The following is a 23,680-nucleotide window of genomic DNA, read 5'->3' on the forward strand; positions in this document are numbered from 1 at the left end:
ACCGCACCCCCTTCCCCAGCCCTTACATTTCTAGAGGTCACCCATTCCTACCTCTTTATAGAATGTATATGTACGTGAGTAGCAGTTGCTAAATGTCATTAATCCAAAAACCATACCAACCGTACAAAAATATAAAGTACAAAAAATTAGAACGCCACAAGTCTTGTAACTGTTGGTAATTGTCCACCTCGTGAATATGACTAGTATTTGACATTTGGATAGACTTATCACGAACTGTGTATCACCCTTTAATTGATAGTGTATGAAGAAGACAAAATGAATAACGGTCTGTTTTGTTTGTTTATAGAATTAACTTTGTTCCAGAAAATAGCCAAACATTGAACATAAACAAATTTCACAGGTAAATCATTTTAAGAAAGAAGACGCCATATCAATGATATGATATCGTATGAGATAACTATTTTTGCCTAAACCCATTTTCTATTTCATATATGAATCATATATGCCAGAGTTTCTTATCATATCATTATGGCATAATTAGTGATGAGTTAGTTTGCCAAGATGTAGCGCCATGGTTCTACATCAGCAATCACGAATTCTGAAAGGGAGAGTCGTACGAACTTTCTCTCTTTTTACCGTTCCGAAGCACTTTAGACAGGTCAGCCGAGCAGCCATGGATCAAGTTGAGAGTGCTAAGAAAGCTGCTGCTTACAGAGCAGTTGACAATCATATTAAGGTAAGATAGTTGTGTGAAAGTCACTCGTGGGCATTACCCTCTTGTATGGGTCTGGCTAGACAGATAGGTCCATGGGAGTAACAATATTGCCTGTTGAGCTTATATGATCAGAGTTGGTTATTGAGGAAATTGGCACACTCTTATTATAGTAATGTGATGTACAGAAGCAGCTTATGCTTCTGTACATGCTTTAGTTTAGTTTAGTTATTGATTGTGTGTTGAGTGGGGATACGGTGTGTATTGTGTACCATTGTCCATGCTGTGGAAAATAGTAAGGCATATATCTTCACACACACACAGTTTGATGTAATGCTTTCCGGTTCATCTGTTCCTCTTATCCCATTCACCAGATCAAATATTTAGGTGAAATTCCAGTTGAGATTTGCTTCTTAACTAGCACTGGAATGCCATTCTTTTTTGTTTTGGTGGTAGTGCATTGTGTGGAGAAATGAGAAGAGTGTTGGAATGAGAATTGAATTATTTCTGTTAACTTACTATTTATGATATGCTTCAAAGCTAGTTTAGATATTGATTGCTATTGTTTTGCAAAGTTACTATAGTGTTTAGAGATTGATATCAAAGTTGTGGAACATGACTCGGAGCATTATGTTTCCTTCTACAATTTTAAATTTGGTTTTAAGGGTGAAAGTTCTGGCTAACGTGGTAAATGTGGGGTTTATTAATACATATGTAGATGAAGCACTTGTAACAAAATCTACAGAACTATGAAAACCTTACCCAATTTCCTTAGTAGCCAAGATGTATTTTAATTTTCAGTGTTCCAGTTGAAAGATACCAGACACCCATGATTGAGTGTCGAATCAATTGTCAATGAATGTCAACAAACACACACCTGACCAATTGGCTGTTCATTTTTCCGCCCAAGCTTCCCACAAACTTTTGTTCCATCTGATCCTAAGTACTGTACATTTCTTCTGTAAGTCTTGGCTGCTAGGTGAAGTTTTCATAGCTTTTGAGTTTTTTAACAAATGTTGAACTCAGTTTTTCATTATAAAATCCCAGATTTTCAATGGAAATAGCTATCACCATTGTTGTTGTATTTAATCTCTTCGCTGCACCTAATGCACATATGCCACAGTAATATAGTGTTTGTTCACTGTGGCCTTAGCTTATTCTGTCATGGTTCTTGAATTGCCCACTACTGCCTCGAGGCAAAATGTACTACCTTTAACATTTTTGATGGCATCCCGTTTATTGTTTCCAGATTTTGCTGCTAAAATATTCCCATACATTGGGTAGTGTCTATGAAAATATAAAGGAGGCCCTTATCACTATTCAATAATTTATGAAGCTTTGAAACTTATGAAAATGATTGTTATTAGTGATGAAAATATTTATTAATCATATTTGCTTGTGACAAAAGAACTTCCTAAAATACCACACTTCTTTATGTAAACCTGATAGTACACCTGGCATACCTCACATCACTTGCACTTTCACATGTACCACAAATAAATAGATTGATTGAAAGTTAAACCTCAAGGTCTTTTTGATATTCCTATCCTGACAAGCTCTAATACATATCTCTGGTCGACTCAAAACCACTGACCATAAAATCAGTAATGACCTAACTTGGGAGAGAGTTCTGCCCACTTGTCACCCTTTGACTAAGGAAGTTTGTCCTGTTTTCTAATGTGAAGCTTGTACTTAGTGTGAGACTGTGACCCATTAGAGAGGATGTACTGCTAGGCACAAAAAATCAATCTTTATTCTGAGTTTTCCAACCTTTGAAGTTTTTAAAAACTTCTGTCAGGACACCACTCTCTTTTCTTTGAAAGTTGCACTTGTTTTAGACTAGGGAGCATGATTGGGATCAGTATTTCTTATCCTGTGATATTAATGATGTGGTAGTGGGCAGTGTTTTGAAGTTCAGGAAAATGTAGGGATAGAGAGTGTAGAAATATATGAAGGTAATGATAAAGACGTCACCTAAGTTACTGTTGTGTGGGAAAAATTATATTTTACACTCATTTTTTGCAGCATTAGACTTATTGTTATCCACTTGGTGCAGCCTTGACCGCCCAAATGCCATGATAAGAAGTGTCTAGGCATAGATAAAAAGTTATATGAATGCTGTAAATGTTTTAAATGGCATTTGGTTTTTGTGTATAAGATTTTTTAGTTGAATTTCGAACCTTATATAGGCCCATACATTCAATATGTGTTCGAATTACAGTTATGTTGTGAAGACATTTGTTTAAATGTTTCAGCACCACATAACTAATGTATTCAGTTGCACATCTGGTATTCAAGTTATGTGCCTTATGATATGTTACAAATTAAGAACAATAACATTCTCCAAAATCCATGGGTATACAGCAGAAAGAATACTGCTTAGATATCTCCTGTGTGATGTAAGAGGGCTAGTAGTGGGGGACTGGAATTCTTCCCGCCTACAAAAATTTCCAAACAAAGGAATGGGGAGAAAGAGCCAAATAGCGATCTTTTTTTCCTCAAAGGTATAGACTTCTGTTCTGGTGGCTTCCTTATTCACCTGGGAAATAGAATATATGTATGAATGAAAGAAATGGAAAGATTTTCTAAAAGGAACAGTTACCCTACTTTTATTCGACACTACTTAATTGTACACTTCTGGCATGTGATTTTTCATAATCAGGTTATGATGACCTTGAGTAAATTTGGTGATCAGGAGAACCTTTTAGTTTTTATTTTACTACACTTTAATTGTGCTATCTTAATTTGCCAAAACTGTAAAAGTATGCTGTATTTAAACGTCAACTTGAGAATTTCACTGACAGTTACATGGTGATAAGGTCATAAAGTTAAGTAGTGTCGTACTTGATTTCTTCATATTGCTCTTTCCACTTATAGGCAAAGGGAACAATATTAAGTTAGCTGTATGTCAGAAAGTGTGGTAAAATCTAATTTTGTCGGCTCCATAGAAAAAGATTATGGATTTAGAAGAAATGCATAATGCATAGTGTTTATAGATTTGGAAATGCATAGTGCGCTTATGGATTTGGAAGAAATGCTTAGTGCATAGTGTTCTGCCACATTATGCTTTTCAGTACCTTCATTTTTTCCCTAGAGTTCCATTTATAGTATATAATGGTCTGGTTTCACATGTTCTTTTTCTCAAGTGTGCCTTTGATAACTTTGTTACTGAGGAAATCCTAATATTTTCTCTATTCACATGCTTAATAGTGGAAGCAATTTCTTTACAGTACTTCATTTTTGTGATTGCAGATAAGATAAGCAAGCTGAGTTAGAAATCTTAGCTTGCAATAAGATAAACAAGCTGAGTAAGAAATCTTAGCATATGGAAAAGCTTGCTTTTTTTGCATTATATGTTTTTGCTCTGTACAACATTTTTCCTGTATTCCTAACAGGATGCACACAGAGTCGGGATTGGAAGTGGGTCCACCGTTGTTTATGCAGTTGAGAGACTTGGTATGTAAAAAGAACTATAATGTTTACTTTTGACCACTGCACTCTTGAATGTAAATTTTAGTTTTGAACCATTGTGATATAAATGCTGTACCTGAATCTGCATGTTATACTGTACCAGAAATTATGCTGTCTTGTAAACTTAAACCAATAAAAATTTTTATTCAGTAGCAGTAGTTACAGCAATTAGGTTATATGTAAGGTTGTCATGTGCAAATGGAATGTAATATTGTGTTGACTCTAATGTTTTATCTTGTTGAATGTAGTCATTTTTAAATGCAGAATATGTGCTTGTAATTGGAGAAAAGCCTAGATTCAAGTGTTCAATGAATATTCATTGTTGAGATAGCTTTTAGAATTTCTTGTAATGCTGGTCTTCACAAAAGTAATTGAAATAATGCCAGATTTTAGACCTGCAGATTTAAAAAAAAAAAAACTGTACTGTTTTGGGCAGGAAAAGCTATGATGACATTATCCATGAAAATGATGTGGATTTAGCTAGTAAAAGCTAAAGCAAGACATTCAATTTACAGTTACAGAGGGAAAATACATGCCAATGTGTATTGGTTGTTAATTCCCAGAAATTGTAGAGCATTGAAAAAAGAATTGTATATCAACTAAGAAAGTAACACAGAAGAAACTCACTGTAACTAACATGATGCAAAAAGTTCCATGAATTTGCTTGGAAAATTAGAAAACATAAATCAAAGTAAGTATTTCAGCATGAAGCATATGTTATTGAAAAAAACAGGAAATGTTAAAGAATATTATTATAGTTTTTCTAGAGGGAAATCATTTTTCAGTCTCTTAGCCATTTTATTTATTTTTTTATATTGAAGGCTCCAGTCACGGACAAAAGTCTACATCGAGGCAGGGCGTTAATTGAAATACAGAGAGAATTATGAAATGGAAAAAGAAAAGACAAGGGAAAATATTTATGAGTTTTTGTGGATGTGAAAAACCTGTCTTTTGAAATGTGCTTGGTCATAGTTATTAAGAATGACATAAGAGAGTAGAGAGTTCCAGGCTTAGCCTAGGGAAAGAAGCAGGTACTAAAACAGCCCACCCTTGAGTTGCTGATGGCCTTACAATAATCATATGATGCAGCAGCCTGCCAAGTATTGTGTAGTTTAGCTAGTGGTGTGGGCACAGAAGCAGCCTGAATGGCATCAGAACATAAACAGTTGAACCATGGATTGGATGAAGAGGTTGTCTTGGAAGAAGAGGGGATACATGCTTCCATTCCCACAAGAATAACCTCATAAGAGACAGTAATTTATCCAGGAAGAGTCAGAAAAGAAGTTATGGAAGTTATTCCAGTCAGGTCTAAAAAGGTAATATCATTACAAATATTCAGAGTTATCAAAGGCTTTGTTAATCTTGGTTTAAGCATCTGTTTAAGGCAAGATTTGTTTAATTTCTCTCATAGTAATGGATTCAAACTTGTAGGCAAGTGTTTTACTTCAAACCTGGCAAAGTACATTTTCTTCAAGAGGACTTTTAACATGTGGAATGATTAACCAATATGAGTAGTTGAAAGCAAAACCACAGATACATTTATGAACAGACATGTCAAATACTTCACTTCACTAAAGTCTGACTGACATCATTTGCACCTTAGCATACCTATAAGGTTTACAGGTATTTCTCCTGAAGCTTTTTTTACTTCTGTGGTTTTACCTGGCTTATCTCATGTTTTTGACGTCTACCACTATCACAAACAGCCTTGAAAGGATGTAGTGTTCTGTTGCTGTTTGTATCCTTTTATATGCTTTGTATTTACAGAATCACTGTCAAGAGACTCTGTTAATTTTAATTGATTTGATGCCTATATTGTATGGTACCTTTCAAATAATGCACAGTTCTGTGAGCATCTTATGTGAGTATTGTCTTGCAGCTCAGCTTGTGCATACGGAAGGTCTTAAGGTGCTTTGTGTTCCCACTTCTTTCCAAGCACGACAGTTGATAATTAATCATGACTTAGAACTATCTGATCTGGAAATCACACCACAGGTAGGAAAAAAATTTGCTTGAATACTAATAATTGATGATAAGAATGTGAATGATAGACATCCCCTTATGTACATATTCATATATACACATGTACATATTCATACTTGCTGCCTTCATCCATTTCCGTTGCCACCCTGCCACACATGAAATGACACACACACACACACACACACACACACCCCGCACGTGCTTGAGGTAGCGCTAGGAAGAGACAATAAAGGCCACGTTCGTTCACACTCAGTCTCTAGCTGTCATGTGTAATGCATCGAAACCACAGCTCCTTTTCCACATCTAGGCCCCACAGAACTTTCCATGGTTTACCCCAGATGCTTCACATGCCCTGGTTCAATCCATTGGCAGCACATCGACCCCGGTTTACCACATTGTTCCAATTCACTCTATTCCTTGCACGCCTTTCACCCTCCTGTATGTGCGGCCCCGATTGCTCAAAATCTTTTTCACTCCATCCTTCCACCTCCAATTTGGTCTCCCACTTTTCCTCGTTCCCTCCACCTCTGACACATATATCCTCTTTGTCAATCTTTCCTCACTCATTCTCTTCATGTGACCAAACCATTTCAATACACCCTCTTCTGCTCTCTCAACCACACTCTTTTTTATTACCACATATCTCTCTTACCCTTTCTTTACTTACTCGATCAAACCACCTCACACCACATATTGTCCTCAAACATCTCATTTCCAACACATCCACCCTCCTCCACACAACCCTATCTATACTATAGCCCATGCCTCGCAACCATATAACATTTTGGGACCACTATTCCTTCAAACATACCCATTTTTGCTCCGAGATAACGTTCTCGCCTTCCACACATTCTTCAACACTCCCAGAACCCTTCGCCCTTTTTTTCATACATATTCACCATTTCAGAAGACTGAACCTTAGAGGGAATATCCTCACTTGGCCCCCCTTCTCTATTCCTTCTTTTGGAAAATAAAAAAAAAGGGGGGGAGGGGAGGATTTCCTGCCCCTTCCCCTTTTAGTCGCCTTTTACGACACGCAAGGAATACGTGGGAAGTATTCTTTCTCCCCTATCCCCAGCGATAATATATATATATATATATATATATATATATATATATATATATATATATATATATATTTTTTTTTTTTTTTATTATATTTATTTTGCTTTGTCGCTGTCTCCCGCATTTGCAAGGTAGCGCAAGGAAACAGACGAAAGAAATGGCCCAACCCACCCCCATACACATGTATATACACACACGTCCACACATGCAAATATACATACCTATACATCTCAATGTACACATATATATACACACACAGACACATACATATATACCCATGCACACAATTTACACTGTCTGCCTTTATTCATTCCCATCGCCACCTCGCCACACATGGAATACCATCCCCCTCCCCCCTCATGTGTGCGGGGTAGCACTAGGAAAAGACAACAAAGGCCTCATTCGTTCACACTCAGACTCTAGCTGTCATGCAATAATGCCCGAAACCACAGCTCCCTTTCCACATCTAGGCCCCACACAGCTTTCCATGGTTTACCCCAGACGCTTCACATGCCCTGATTCAATCCATTGACAGCACGTCAATGCCGGTATACCACATCGATCCAATTCACTCTATTCCTTGCCCGCCTTTCACCCTCCTGCATGTTCAGGCCCCGATCACTCAAAATCTTTTTCACTCCATCTTTCCACCTCCAATTTGGTCTCCCACTTCTCCTCGTTCCCTCCACGTCCGACACATATATCCTCTTGGTCAATCTTTCCTCACTCATTCTCTCCATGTGCCCAAACCATTTCAAAACACCCTCTTCTGCTCTCTCAACCACGCTCTTTTTATTTCCACACATCTCTCTTACCCTTACGTTACTTACTCGATCAAACCACCTCACACCACACATTGTCCTCAAACATCTCATTTCCAGCACATCCATCCTCCTGTGCACAACTCTATCCATAGCCCACGCCTCGCAACCATACAACATTGTTGGAACCACTGTTCCTTCAAACATACCCATTTTTGCTTTCCGAGATAATGTTCTCGACTTCCACACATTCTTCAAGGCCCCCAGGATTTTCGCCCCCTCCCCCACCCTATGATTCACTTCCGCTTCCATGGTTCCATCCGCTGCCAGATCCACTCCCAGATATCTAAAACACTTTACTTCCTCCAGTTTTTCTCCATTCAAACTTACCTCCCAATTGACTTGACCCTCAACCCTACTGTAACTAATAACCTTGCCCTTATTCACATTTACTCTTAACTTTCTTCTTTCCCACACTTTACCAAACTCAGTCACCAGCTTCTGCAGTTTCTCACATGAATCAGCCACCAGCGCTGTATCATCAGCGAACAACAACTGACTCACTTCCCAAGCTCTCTCATCCACAACAGACTTCATTCTTGCCCATCTTTCCAAAACTCTTGTATTCACCTCCCTAACAACCCCATCCATAAACAAATTAAACAACCATGGAGACATCACACACCCCTGCCGCAAACCTACATTCACTGAGAACCAATCACTCTCTTCTCTTCCTACACGTACACATGCCTTACATCCTCGATAAAAACTTTTCACTGCTTCTAACAACTTGCCACCTACACCATATATTCTTAATACCTTCCACAGAGCATCTCTATCAACTCTATCATATGCCTTCTCCAGATCCATAAATGCTACATACAAATCCATTTGCTTTTCTAAGTATTTGTCACATACATTCTTCAAAGCAAACACCTGATCCACACATCCTCTACCACTTCTGAAACCACACTGCTCTTCCCCAATCTGATGCTCTGTACATGCCTTCACCCTCTCAGTCAATACCCTCCCATATAATTTACCAGGAATACTCAACATACTTATAACTCTGTAATTTGAGCACTCACTCTTATCCCCTTTGCCTTTGTACAATGGCACTATGCACGCATTCTGCCAATCCTCAGGCACCTCACCATGAGTCATACATACATTAAATAACCTTACCAACCAGTCAACAATAGATAGAGTTGTGCATAGGAGGGTGGATGTGCTGGAAATGAGATGTTTGAGGACAATGTGTGGTGTGAGGTGGTTTGATCGAGTAAGTAATGTAAGGGTAAGAGAGATGTGTGGAAATAAAAAGAGGTGATAACAAGTAGTGGTGATGTGAGATGGAGTGAGTATTTTGAAGGTTTGTTGAATGTCTTTGATGATAGAGTGGCAGATATAGGGTGTTTTGGTCGAGGTGGTGTGCAGAGTGAGAGGGTTAGGGAAAATGATTTGGTAAACAGAGAAGAGGTAGTAAAAGCTTTGCGGAAGATGAAAGCTGGCAAGGCAACAGGTTTGGATGGTATTGCAGTGGAATTTATTAAAAAAGGGGGTGACTGTATTATTGACTGGTTGGTAAGGTTATTTAATGTATGTATGACTCATGGTGAGGTGCCTGAGGATTGGCGGAATGCGTGCATAGTGCCATTGTACAAAGGCAAAGGGGATAAGAGTGAGTGCTCAAATTACAGAGGTATAAGTTTGTTGAGTATTCCTGGTAAATTATATGGGAGGGTATTGATTGAGAGGGTGAAGGCATGTACAGAGCATCAGATTGGGGAAGAGCAGTGTGGTTTCAGAAGTGGTAGAAGATGTGTGGATCAGGTGTTTGCTTTGAAGAATGTATGTGACAAATACTTAGAAAAGCAAATGGATTTGTATGTAGCATTTATGGATCTGGAGAAGGCATATGATAGAGTTGATAGAGATGCTCTGTGGAAGGTATTAAGAATATATGGTGTGGGTGGCAAGTTGTTAGAAGCAGTGAAAAGTTTTTATCGAGGATGTAAGGCATGTGTACGTGTAGGAAGAGAGGAAAGTGATTGGTTCTCAGTGAATGTAGGTTTGCGGCAGGGGTGTGTGATGTCTCCATGGTTGTTTAATTTGTTTATGGATGGGGTTGTTAGGGAGGTGAATGCAAGAGTTTTGGAAAGAGGGGCAAGTATGAAGTCTGTTGGGGATGAGAGAGCTTGGGAAGTGAGTCAGTTGTTGTTCGCTGATGGTACAGCGCTGGTGGCTGATTCATGTGAGAAACTGCAGAAGCTGGTTGACTGAGTTTAAAGTGTGTGAAAGAAGAAAGTTAAGAGTAAATGTGAATAAGAGCAAGGTAATTAGGTAGAGTAGGGTTGAGGGTCAAGTCAATTGGGAGGTAAGTTTGAATGGAGAAAAACTGGAGGAAGTAAAGTGTTTTAGATATCTGGGAGTGGATCTGGCAGCGGATGGAACCATGGAAGCGGAAGTGGATCATGGGGTGGGGGAGGGGGCGAAAATCCTGGGAGCCTTGAAGAATGTGTGGAAGTCGAGAACATTATCTCGGAAAGCAAAAATGGGTATGTTTGGAGGAATAGTGGTTCCAACAATGTTGTATGGTTGCGAGGCGTGGGCTATGGATAGAGTTGTGCGCAGGAGGATGGATGTGCTGGAAATGAGATGTTTGAGGACAATGTGTGGTGTGAGGTGGTTTGATCGAGTAAGTAACATAAGGGTAAGAGAGATGTGTGGAAATAAAAAGAGCGTGGTTGAGAGAGCAGAAGAGGGTGTTTTGAAATGGTTTGGGCATATGGAGAGAATGAGTGAGGAAAGATTGACTAAGAGGATATATGTGTCGGACGTGGAGGGAACGAGGAGAAGTGGGAGACCAAATTGGAGGTGGAAAGATGGTGTGAAAAAGATTTTGTGTGATCGGGGCCTGAACATGCAGGAGGGTGAAAGGAGGGCAAGGAATAGAGTGAATTGGATCGATGTGGTATACCGGGGTTGACGTGCTGTCAGTGGATTGAATCAGGGCATGTGAAGCGTCTGGGGTAAACCATGGAAAGCTTTGTAGGTATGTATATTTGCGTGTGTGGACGTATGTATATACATGTGTATGGGGGTGGGTTGGGCCATTTCTTTCGTCTGTTTCCTTGCGCTACCTCGCAAACGCGGGAGACAGCGACAAAGCAAAAATATATATATATATATATATATATATATATATATATATATATATATATATATATATATATATATATATATATATATATATTTTTTTTTTTTTTTTTTTTTTTTTATACTTTGTCGCTGTCTCCCGCGTTTGCGAGGTAGCGCGAGGAAACAGATGAAAGAAATGGCCCAACCCCCATACACACGTACATACACACGTCCACACACGCAAATATACATACCTACACAGCTTTCCATGGTTTACCCCAGACGCTTCACATGCCTTGATTCAATCCACTGACAGCACGTCAACCCCTGTATACCACATCGCTCCAATTCACTCTATTCCTTGCCCTCCTTTCACCCTCCTGCATGTTCAGGCCCCGATCACACAAAATCTTTTTCACTCCATCTTTCCACCTCCAATTTGGTCTCCCTCTTCTCCTCGTTCCCTCCACCTCCGACACATATATCCTCTTGGTCAATCTTTCCTCACTCATTCTCTCCATGTGCCCAAACCATTTCAAAACACCCTCTTCTGCTCTCTCAACCACGCTCTTTTTATTTCCACACATCTCTCTTACCCTTACGTTACTTACTCGATCAAACCACCTCACACCACACATTGTCCTCAAACATCTCATTTCCAGCACATCCATCCTCCTGCGCACAACTCTGTCCATAGCCCACGCCTCGCAACCATACAACATTGTTGGAACCACTATTCCTTCAAACATACCCATTTTTGCTTTCCGAGATAATGTTCTCGACTTCCACACATTTTTCAAGGCTCCCAAAATTTTCGCCCCCTCCCCCACCCTATGATCCACTTCCGCTTCCATGGTTCCATCCGCTGACAGATCCACTCCCAGATATCTAAAACACTTCACTTCCTCCAGTTTTTCTCCATTCAAACTCACCTCCCAATTGACTTGACCCTCAACCCTACTGTACCTAATAACCTTGCTCTTATTCACATTTACTCTTAACTTTCTTCTTCCACACACTTTACCAAACTCAGTCACCAGCTTCTGCAGTTTCTCACATGAATCAGCCACCAGCGCTGTATCATCAGCGAACAACAACTGACTCACTTCCCAAGCTCTCTCATCCCCAACAGACTTCATACTTGCCCCTCTTTCCAGGACTCTTGCATTTACCTCCCTAACAACCCCATCCATAAACAAATTAAACAACCATGGAGACATCACACACCCCTGCCGCAAACCTACATTCACTGAGAACCAATCACTTTCCTCTCTTCCTACACGTACACATGCCTTACATCCTCGATAAAAACTTTTCACTGCTTCTAACAACTTGCCTCCCACACCATATATTCTTAATACCTTGCGCAGAGCTCTTATCAACTCTACATATGCCTTCTAGATCATAAGATGTGTTACAAATCTTTGCTTTTCTAGTATTTCTCAAGAATGTCTGTCAAACAAAACGATCACACGATTCCTTCTTTATCGATTCTGAAAGCCTGCATGACTTCTCATCTCTGAATGTCTGAATAATGTGACACTTCTCAATCAATACCTAATTTCGAGTGTACCAGGATACTTAGAAGAGAAACTTATTACTCTGATAAGTTTGGCAGCTCACTCTTCCCCATTTGCCTTTAAATGGCAATGGAGCGCTTGCAGCCAATCACGTTCTGGAACCTCAGATGATAATACTTTGGGATAAACTTAATATCACGTCAAATCCTAGTCACCTTTTTAAATTCTGCAATAATCCTGTACTATTCATGTTAACCGAGACAGTTAACCGAAAGCTGTATAAGCATTTAGGAGATAGCTTGGTCATATTGCAATCATTTTCATAAAACCTCAGAGTTGCAACTCTCAAAACGCGCTGTATTCTCGCCGTCACAGACACGAAGCAACCTTCAAAAGTATGCACAATCCCTTAGCCTACATTGGAATATGATATACCTCCGCCATTTAAACGCCTTTGGAGGAATGGTTCCCATTTGCTTCGTTATATGTGTGTGTGTGTGTGTGTGTGTATTATTTATTTATTTTTCATTCTTTGAGGTACAGTAATAGCATTGCCATTAAAAGTTAATCATGTGGTTGGTGATTTTATATAAGTAGATGATTCTTATGAAAAGGAGAAAATACTTGAGGACAAGATCATTGCAAGGAAGTAGTGTTGGGAAGCAATATATTTATGATTTTTCAGATGTCTATAAATTTGACCCAAGAATTTTTTCTTTCATTATGAGAATGGATCTAGGTGTTATATGTTTTGTACAAAGACTATTAGAATGGGATGATGCATACACATGGGTTGCTTGCATTCAGTCCACGAACACTTTCTCTCTGCATTACACAGTACTTTCAACAACTTGCAGCTCACATGACTCCTCTGAACTCAGTAAATTTTCGTGCAGTGAGCAGTTACAGATTAGCCATGCTTTGAAGTTAATAGAAAGTTTAAGAGGTGAAGCCCCATGAGTGCAGAACTCATTTCCCATACCATACAAAAAAGATGATTACATATGCACTTTGATAGATTGTTATGCGAGTGTCTGGACAATGAATATTGTTTTCTTGAGAGATACAATTGTACTCTTTAAAGAAAGTTGAAAAATTGTAATCATGATTTTGTGGCCATGGCTGTTGAATTTTTAGATGTTTTCAATTATATTATCTTATTATAACTCACTTTCATAGTGTATTCAGGGATGTGATGTCTTTTCCAGTTGGATGTAGCAATTGATGGTGCAGATGAAGTGGATGCGAAACTAGTACTTATCAAGGGTGGTGGAGGATGCCATCTTCAAGAAAAAATAGTTGCAGCTGCAGCTAAGCTTTTTGTGGTTGTTGCTGATTACAGGTAAGGATATTTGCCGGCTCCATTACTTTGGTAATTACTCCATCACTGCATGCACTGTTTACACTGTACTCTCACTTCCTGCATTGCTCTCCCAACTGCTTAACAAGCAGTGATTTTTTTTTTTTTTTACCGTTAAGCTAATCCTTAGAATATTTATACCATATATTAGTATGTTTTTTTTCTGGTATTACTTCGATGATTCCTCTCATACTTTTATCCATTTTTTTATTTTAAGTACTCCTTAGAATATCATTTTAGATTAGATTATATACCATACTTTTATAATTTCCTATCCATAACATCATGTTTTTATACTATGCGTTGAACTTTGCGCAGTCTTTATCATTAATTTCCACCTTTTTTACCTTGCTTTTTATCAGTATGATCTGTCTTTTGTACATTACATTTTCATACAATGTCCAGTGCCTGGGCTGATACATACATTTTTGTTTTTTGATGTCTCTGGACTCTGTTATTGCTACATGCTCTTTATATTTTGAGTCTGATGATAAGTAGGGGCAGCAAAGTATATAATTATGATAAGCACAAAAGTTAAAGTATAATGGCTCCACAAACAACCACTGATGGTCAGTCTCTGGTAATGGAAGTATTCTGTGTAGAACTAAGTGAGATTTGAAATAATTTCAGTTTATGGATTATTAATTACTTCAAAATTTTCTCCATGGTTTGACCAGTGAGATACAAGCTTGTAGTTTGCTTAGAGCACCAATTTGTCATCCACACTTCACTTGTAAACAAGATGGGTTATCAACTCTTTAGTGTTGTCAAGCTTCCTGTAGGGGATGTGTGATTTTCTTAACAGTGAAAGCATCATTTATAACAAATTATTTTTTCATAAAACAGAATCATTCATAGGAAGGATTTAAAGTAACATTTAAACCAACTTGTGTCACATCCCTGCTATACCTCTTTACCATTCTTTTTTTCATATATTTTCTCCCTTTTCCAAGCTTTGATGTCACTAGCTTGTGGAATTTCTTTCTGCAATATGCTACCAGAGCAGTATCATTTCCAAACAGTAATTGATTCCCTTCCCATTCCCAGCAAACTGCAGACCTATCCATTGCTCCCACACATCCCCATCTATGAATGAATTATTGATATAGACATGGTGATATCACATTTTTATCGCACTCCTTAAACATGACTCCTCTCTTTCCTTCATACTTTCTCACGCCTTACTTTCCCAGTAAAAGTTAGTCGGTGCACTTAGTATCTTCAAATTTACCCCTATATCCATGCATCTCAGTTGATCCTTTCATGTGCTTTCTTCTACCATATATATGCTACATATGCTATGGTTACTCCCTTTTATGTACTCAATTCATTGATACTAATGTTGCAATATTTTGTGCATTTTAAATTTGATTTTCATATCTTGTGTTTTCCTAAATTGCACCCAATATTTTAAGAAGCGGGAGCATTGTATTATCTTCACTTGTGTATGAAGGGTCATCATTGTCATATTCATCATTGCTCAGCATATTGAGGATGAAAAAGTATTGGAAAGGCAGAAATAAACCAGACACTGCTCCTCTAATGAGATGATTTGATTTCATCTGCTGGACTATTTGAGTCCGATTTGTGTGTGTGCATAGTCATCACCATCATATTCATCATCACTTATCATATTGGAGGGTGAAAACAGTGGAAAAGGAAGCAAACATAAGGCAGATGCTTCCACCATCTTTGACATGCCTCACCCTGCTGTTATCTGCAGGTGTAAATAAGTGCTTGTAATGCCACCTGTTGACAAATGACTTTTACAATGCTCATGTCTGTTGGGAATGATAGAAAATGTATCTGGAAACCCACAAGTTACCTTGGGATAATGATATTGAAAAAATAAGTAACCTGAGTTAACTCGAGATATTAATTATTTACCCATTTGTCGAGCATATTTGAGATGATAAGGGCAGGGGTTAAGAATGATGTCTCATTGAGGAAATAATACCAGTTATATGTATTTTCATCCCTGGGGATAGGGGAGAAAGAATACTTCCCATGTATTCCCTGCATGTCGTAGAAGGTGACTAAAAGGGGAGTGAGCGGGTGGCTAGAAATCCTCCTCTCTCGTTTTTTTTTTTTTTTTTCAATTTTCCAAAAGAAGGGGGCCAGGTGAGGATATTCCCTCAAAGGCCCAGTCCTCTGTTCCTAACACTACCTCGCTAATGCAGGAAATGGTGAATAGTATGAAAAAAAAATGTATTTGCTGCAAGTGACTTATGATTTTTATTGATAACTGAATCTAATTCACATTGCAAAATCATTGATTTGTTATAGATGTGAATGCCATTTCCCACAACCAGAGAGAAAGTTGTATATATAGCTCTTTGGCTAAATGCATATAACAGTATCAAGTAATGAAGACCATATAAGTGTTACATTTCCCTCTCTCAATCATCTTTAACTGTGTTACCATTTTCATGACTAAGTCAGTTGCATCCATGTACTTTTGGTTAGAATAAATTTTTGAAGTATGGTCTCCAGCTCCACCTCTGGAGGCTCTCAAAAGGGAAGTCATGCAAGATTTTACTGTTAGAGAAATGATGTATAAATAGTAGAATATCTCGACAGGAAGGACTCGAAAGTACTTGGAGAACAGTGGACCAAGGGAATTCCAATTGAGGTTGTCCCAATGGCCTATCGCACTGTTCAACTGAAAATTGAGATGGAACTTGGAGGCAAAGCTGTTTTACGGCAGGCTAAATCCAAAGCAGTAAGTTGCATGAAATTGCAAAAAGTACATTTGCATGCCATTTTTTATTTGCTAACCTAAGGTACAGATGAATTTAAATACTATTCCTTGGATTTATTTTGATTTCTCTCAGACTTTTAAAATCAAAGTTTTATATTGAGAAAAGTGAATTTACACCAGTTGTTTTGCTTTACAATAATAAATAGGTAAGGAACGTTTGAATGGCCTTTATACTGCAAGCACTAGAATGGCCTTTGGGCTTGGTAGGGTTGAAACAGAAAATACAGAGGTTGTAGGATTGAAGAGGGAGTTGGTTATAAAGTAAAGTGTTTTTAGTAGAATAAACATGCAGAAAAATGGTAAAGGAATGTTGACCAAGAGTTTGTGAGTTGCAGTGAGTAACTGTAGGATGAGATGATGTGGAGTATGTTTGATTAGAAGTTGAGGGTTGGAAACGTAAGGAGATTTGACTGTGAGGAAGATGTTAGCATTTGCCATTTATGTGAGTAGTACACATTAATTTGCATGAGTTTACAATAGTTTGTAAGCTGTATTTGTAGGCAGTGGGGTGGAAATGTGAAAGGATGAATATAAATTAGACACATTTTTTACTTTCTTTGATAATGACTTTGTTAATGGTAATGCAACTGTGGAAAATGTTTTAGAAAACCCTCTGTAATAACCACTGATTCCAAGGAATCTCAATAACCCTTTGTATTTGAAGGATTGGGATATGCCACTATACTTCCAACTTTTGCATCGACCAGTTGTACTTTTCCTCATCCTACAGTGTAACCTAAATACACATGAGCTTTCACAAACTCAGTTTAACTCAAGTTTACTGTAAGATTTCCCTTGTCTAACCTTTCAAACACTTTTCAGATCAAGATGTGTTCATTCCATTCCCTAGAAAACAAACAATATCATCATATACAGAACAGTTCTCAACACTTCATGTACTAACCTCTGAATTCAAGCAATTTCCACTGCTCTTCATGCTTTATGATAACACTTTATATTGGTATAATCCTTTTGAGGTTACAACTGCTTAGATAGCTTTCACACTCTCAGTCAAGCCAACATGCCAATATCCTTTCAACAAGAACTTCTCACAAACCTTGCTTTTCCCACTTGTTCAATGCAGCCATCAACTCTAGGAACAGGATATGAATCAATTTTGGTTACGTCATTGACCTTCCTATAGTTCTGTGCAAAATCTGTTAGAACCATCAGGTTTAGAAACTAATAAACATTGTGAGTTCCAGGGCTATATCTCTTTTCTTCAGATTCACTCAGCAAGGATGTTGTTCAGTTGAAGAGATTGTATTTTTTTTTATCTAGGAATGTGATGCTTTAATGGACTTTTTTTTTTTTCTCTCCAAGGGCCCAGTCGTGACTGACAATGGGAATTTTGTGTTGGATTGGGTGTTTGAGAGAACCTTTGACTGGCAGAAAGTTAATCAACAGATTATGATGATTCCAGGTAAGAGTAAGATCTGTGACCTTTGGTAGCAGTAGTATTTAGCTGCATTGCATTTCACTAATTAATTCTTGAAATAGAATTTTTAGTTGAATGGAAATACCTGTTTTGTATTCCAGTAAGATTATTGATTCCTTTTCACCTCTGATTAGAAATAATGAAATGTCCTTAATTTCCGTTAAACCTTTATCTTTTCTTCCTATTCATATGCCGTAGTTTTACAGATTTTGCTAATTAGATTAGACAGTCGAGTGACCATGACACTTTGTGCATTAGAAAACACTGTTGTAATGTAAGAGTAAACTGTTGATGACTTTAAGTACTGCAGGATAGAATGCCAAACAAGTTAATGATGATCATGTGCAGTGGAGACGTGTGCGAGATTGGAATGGTGAAGCAAGACTTGCTTAAGGAATTATAATAATTTATTTTTTTCATACTATTTGCTATTTCCTGTGTTAGTATGGTAGCGTTAAGAACAGAGGACTGAGCCTTTGAGGGAATACCCTCACTTGGCCCCCTTCTCTGTTCCTTCTTTTGGAAAATTAAAAACGAGTCGAGGATTTCCAGCCCCCCCGTTCCCTCCCCTTTTAGTCGCCTTCTTTACATGGGAAGTATTCTTTCTCCCCATATTAATGATAAACAAAAATTTGTATTGTAGGAATGAGCTATTTGGCATGACACCTTTATTTCAACTTATGAAAATGGGAGTACAGTTAAAACACAGTAGCTAGAAAGTGAAGAAACTAAACAAAGTAGGAAAATGAAAAATTGCTGTACATGGGAATATTTTTGTCAGTTCAAAATTGAAATGGGAAAGTAATTCATTGGTGGAGAGCAGCTTTCCCTTCTTCCTGAAGCAGTATATTTATTACCTCAATAACATTGTTACTTTATCTCCAATGTTTTTATTTTTTTTTTTTTATTTACAATTGTACAAAATTTACTCCCTTGGAGATGAGAGAAATTCTAATCAGGTCACAACTAAAGCAGTAACTTTTGAATGCACTTCAGTCTTTTTGAGCAGTTTATACTTAAAGATTTCTACTCTGTGCAGAGTCATGATAGTGAATAGAATTAATGATGAGAAATATTTCCTAGAGAAGGAAAAGTATCTAATTGTAATCACTTTTAAATGTTCTATCAAAACTATTTTTGTGTAATAGATAATAATCTATATATCTGTATTTTTGATGATCGTTCCCTCTGGCAAGTCTTAATAACTGGTGAACTCCAATGCTGCTTCTTAGCCTGTAGTGCCTTACCTTTAACAGACAACTAGTAGAGGGCAGTTCTGGTGCAGTTTCCGCAGGCTCCTCCTAAATGTTCCCATCCAACTACAATCTAATGTGTCAACCTAATATTTTTATGCAACATTCCAACCCATTACTTTATGAGCCATGTTTGAAGTGTCCACAGCTCTGTACTCCTGCAAGTGTTACAATGGTCAGGGTTGAATAATCATATTAATGAAACATTGCCACTGAGTAAGCTATTCCTTGAGATCCATGAACTAAAGTAAGATCTGTTTTTATGAGTAAAAGAGAAATTGTGTTCATTGAATATGCCATTAACACATCTTCATTGTCGACTGATATTTTAAGGGCTGTGGTTTGAAGTTCAGGGTCATCCACTTAGAAGAGACAATGTACCAGTTTTTTTTTTGCTGTTATTACAAACTTACAGTATTTTAGCATACAGAGTACTGTATCTCTTACATCAGAAAACATAATCCTTGATGTGTTTTCCCGTTTATTCTTTTTTTTAAGCGAGAAAAATATCACACACTTGAATCTAGGTGACTGTGACATAAGAAGAGGAAATAAAGGACTGTGGGGGGTTTCATTAAGAAAGTAAATGGATGGAATATTGAGTTTGATGAAACATACGGACAGAATGGACTTAGAATGAATAAAAACATGTTTTAGATTAGTGGTATTGTAATTTACAAAGACTGTAGGTAAGGTGGAAGGTTTTTATTTAGGAAATATGGTGAGTTAGATTAGTGGCAATATATAAAGATGTAGTAGGGTAGAAATAGTTCAGTAGGAGCCTCTTGAAACAATGTGGTAGAGTTGCCCTTTACCAGTGGCCTGTTAATGATGAGGCACAAAAGGCTAAGAAGCGGCACTGGATTTCACCAGTTATGGAGACACTTTTGCCGAGGCCAACCCCTTGATGGAGTTCCTGAAGGGAATGGGCATCAGAGGTATAGATAGACAGTAATATATAATAGTGTGTTGTTACAGAAGAGGAATATTTAATAAACTATGATGGGAAAGAGTCTGTATGAGCTCCCTTTGGTATAATAGGAATAGTGTAAAGAATATAGATATCCTGTTTTTCAGGTTGTGTAGAAATGTGTACAGAATCTATGAATCATTACTACCAGGATATTATCCTGTTTTTCAAGTAGTAGAAATGTGCACAGCAGATAATTTTTTGTTTGTATGCTCACTCTTATGCTATCTTCCACGATTTCTAGGTAGTTCTTGTCTTAGTTGAAGAAAGGTTATCTGTGGCCTTGGCATTTTAAGTAAGTGAATTGCTCTAAACATACCATAGCAAAAACACACCTTCCCTTTTTGATTGTATACCGAATTAGTTTTCAGGTATGACAATATGTGCATTCGTGCATCCTGTCTACTTGTAAAAGACTTTAATTCCTATACTTAAGTACAGTATACCACTGTGCTTTTACCGTATGGAGATGATTGTGTTGAGCTTAAATAGGAGTTATGAGTTTTGTGCTTTCTTATGCTGTGACCCTCCAATCCACCATAAATGCTAAAAATATCTTTTTTCCTTCCAGGTGTTGTGGAAACTGGCTTATTCGTTGGCATGGCCAAGATAGCATACTTTGGAATGCAAGATGGTTCCATCAAGGAACGTGAGGTGTGAAGCAAGTCATTAAGCCAGGATATGTTTTAGTTCGTGAATTTATGCTTAAGTCTTGGTTAATGTAATATTGATGTCAAATATCTTTGTGGTTCTAATAGTTTCTTGTGACTTCATATCAGATTGAATAGGAATGACTATGTGTAATCTAATTTTTTTTCATTTGTTTTAAATTTCACTAGCTTGGTGCTGTGGAAAAATGTGCTAAACCCACTAATTAAAGGGAAATTACATATAACCTTAAAAAAAGGTGTATTGCATCTCTGTTCTGGGTTGGAATGTGTATACCCATGGTTGATTATTTTTGCACCTAATTGCTTCTCCTGCCATAGCAAGGTAGCATCAGGAACATGAACAGCAGCCTCATTTGGTCACAAATAACTTTTATATATAATTGATAATACATGTACTGTTGTCAGTGGACTGAACCAGAGCATGTGAAATGTCCAGGATTAACCTTGGAAAGGCCTGTGGGGCCTGATTGTGGATAGGGAGCTGTAGTTTTAGTGCATTACAAATGACAGCTAGAGGTCACAGTAGTGGGCATGATCTAGCACATTCTGATAACCACAACAAAAATGAAACACAGTAAGTTCTCAAATGGACTTCCTTGTAATGATCACATCATCAGGGGATACAAGGATGAGATAGATGTAGAACAGTCATTTGATGTACATCTCTTCCTTGTATATCAATTGACTTATACATCTTTCTCATTCTTGTATCTCTCCTGATGATGTGATCATTACACGAAAGTGCACTTGGGAACTTATCATGTTTCATTTTCTTTGTGGTTATCAGCATTTTATATATATATATATATATATATATATAAACTGTGTGGTGGGGTGGTGATGGATGAAGGCAGCAAGAATGAATATGTACATGTGTATATATATATATATATGTGTCTGTGTACGTATGTATATGTGTACATGAGTGGTTGGACCTTTCTTCATCCGTTTCCTTCCGCTACCTCGCTGACGTGGGAAACAGCGATTAAATATAATATAAATAAAATTAGAAATGCGAGACTAGTTTGTTATAGTAGGCAGGAACTGTGATTGTAATGAGCCAGTTTTTAATTGATATAATATTTTATGGGATTAGCTTAGGAATATAGTTTTTTTTTTTCTTCCCTGTCACCAAGGATGATATTTCAAGGTTATTTAATAAATTAATGATTTTAGAAAAATTTGTGAAGTATATATCAAGAAGAAATATGGATTTATAACTAAAGATGAAGTAGCGTACTTTGATTTAAATGAAAAACTATTGGTAATATGCTAAACTATTATATTTTGAAACAAGTGTACTTTATAGCATATGTATATGTAGTATTTATTTTTTCTTGATATATATAGCGAGAAAATTTTATAATAATCAGTATTATGGCAACAGCTATTGAATATATTTCTTAGTGAAATATTAAATTCTTTCCTAGGCAAACATTTCTGATGCTGCTTACATATTGTATAAAATTTGTACCGACTAAGGGGTTTAGAGAAAGTTGTTTTCTTCTGCTTCTTACATGGCAGTAACCTACATTTCTCCATACTTTAGTCATTAACTATATCAGTAATCCTCAATGAATTAAAAGTGTTTGTGTACCATGAAAGCTTGTAAATCTGTATCACATTAAGGTTTACTGTAACTGAAATATTAATTTTTGTATATAAAATTTTATCACAAACATCATAGTCTCATTTATTATGTAAGATTCCTATTCTAACTGGAACTCCCTCAAGGGGGTGGCCACAGCAAGTCTCCATAACTTTATAAAGACGTAGTAAAGTTTGAAGTAGGCAAATCTTTGTTATGTACTGAGAAGTTTTCTTGTCTCCCTGACAACGTCAGAGAATGGAAGACGATTACTCTGGGGTCCATCAATGGGAGACATGCTTGAACCATTAAATTAACCATGGCCATGAAAGATCTTTACTACAATACACATTGAACTAGCTGTAGTAGTATTCCAGCACCTAAAGAAGTGAATGACACATGATCCATAACAATGGTTTTTCATGCTAAATATGAATATGGGGTTGAAATATATGTTAGGTGATATTAATGTTTTTTTTTTTTTTTTTTCTTTGTCGCTGTCTCCCGCGTTTGCAAGGTAGCGCAAGGAAACAGACGAAAGAAATGGCCCAACCCACCCCCATACACATGTATATACATACATCCACACACTGTAAATAAGAAATTATTGGTCACTATTCTTTTGGAACATTCTGAGATTATTCAGTTTGTATTTATTGCATATCTGTCAGCTTGGGGAAGCATTATGAGATATTTTCAGTGATTATTCCAAGTACTGAAGTGTTTCAACATATATATCAGTTTTAAACAAAGAGTACTATTTATCATGCTGAATTTGAATCTGGGATTGAAAATATGTTAGGGGACATTCAGCCCTGTAAATAAGTAATTAATGGTTACTCTTTTAGAACCAAGGAAGGCAAGTATGAATGTGTACATGTGTATACACGTATGTGTATGTGTACATATATGTGTATATGTTGATATGTATATGTATGGGCGTTCATGTTTATATGAGTGGATAGGTCATTCTTCGTCTTGTTTCCTGGTGCCAAACCACTGATGCAGGAAACAGCAATCAAGTA

General features: G+C 37.3%; 1 protein-coding gene across 1 annotated transcript; it reads left to right on the plus strand.

Annotated features, from left to right (window-relative positions):
- The first annotated feature begins 507 nt into the window (after positions 1 to 507).
- Positions 508 to 22,746, plus strand: Rpi (Ribose-5-phosphate isomerase). The gene is made up of 7 exons (XM_071692600.1): positions 508 to 697; positions 4,069 to 4,129; positions 6,024 to 6,139; positions 13,823 to 13,956; positions 16,555 to 16,696; positions 18,059 to 18,158; positions 20,968 to 22,746. The coding sequence occupies exons 1-7, from the start codon at positions 533 to 535 to the stop codon at positions 21,054 to 21,056; spliced, it is 807 nt and encodes a 268-aa protein (XP_071548701.1). The 5' UTR covers positions 508 to 532; the 3' UTR covers positions 21,057 to 22,746.
- Positions 22,747 to 23,680: the final 934 nt, after the last annotated feature.

This window comes from Panulirus ornatus, chromosome 4 (genome assembly GCF_036320965.1).
Source record: "Panulirus ornatus isolate Po-2019 chromosome 4, ASM3632096v1, whole genome shotgun sequence".
Taxonomy (NCBI): Eukaryota; Metazoa; Arthropoda; class Malacostraca; order Decapoda; family Palinuridae; genus Panulirus; species Panulirus ornatus.

What these genes read in the sequence shown, in the direction of transcription:
- Rpi (XM_071692600.1), top strand. Translation starts at nt 533, where the DNA reads ATGGTTCTACATCAGCAATCACGAATTCTGAAAGGGAGAGTCGTACGA. An exon ending in GTGGTTGTTGCTGATTACAG is followed by an intron (nt 13,957 to 16,554) that starts GTAAGGATATTT and finishes ATATCTCGACAG; the next exon opens with GAAGGACTCGAAAGTACTTG. An exon ending in GGCAGGCTAAATCCAAAGCA is followed by an intron (nt 16,697 to 18,058) that starts GTAAGTTGCATG and finishes TTTCTCTCCAAG; the next exon opens with GGCCCAGTCGTGACTGACAA.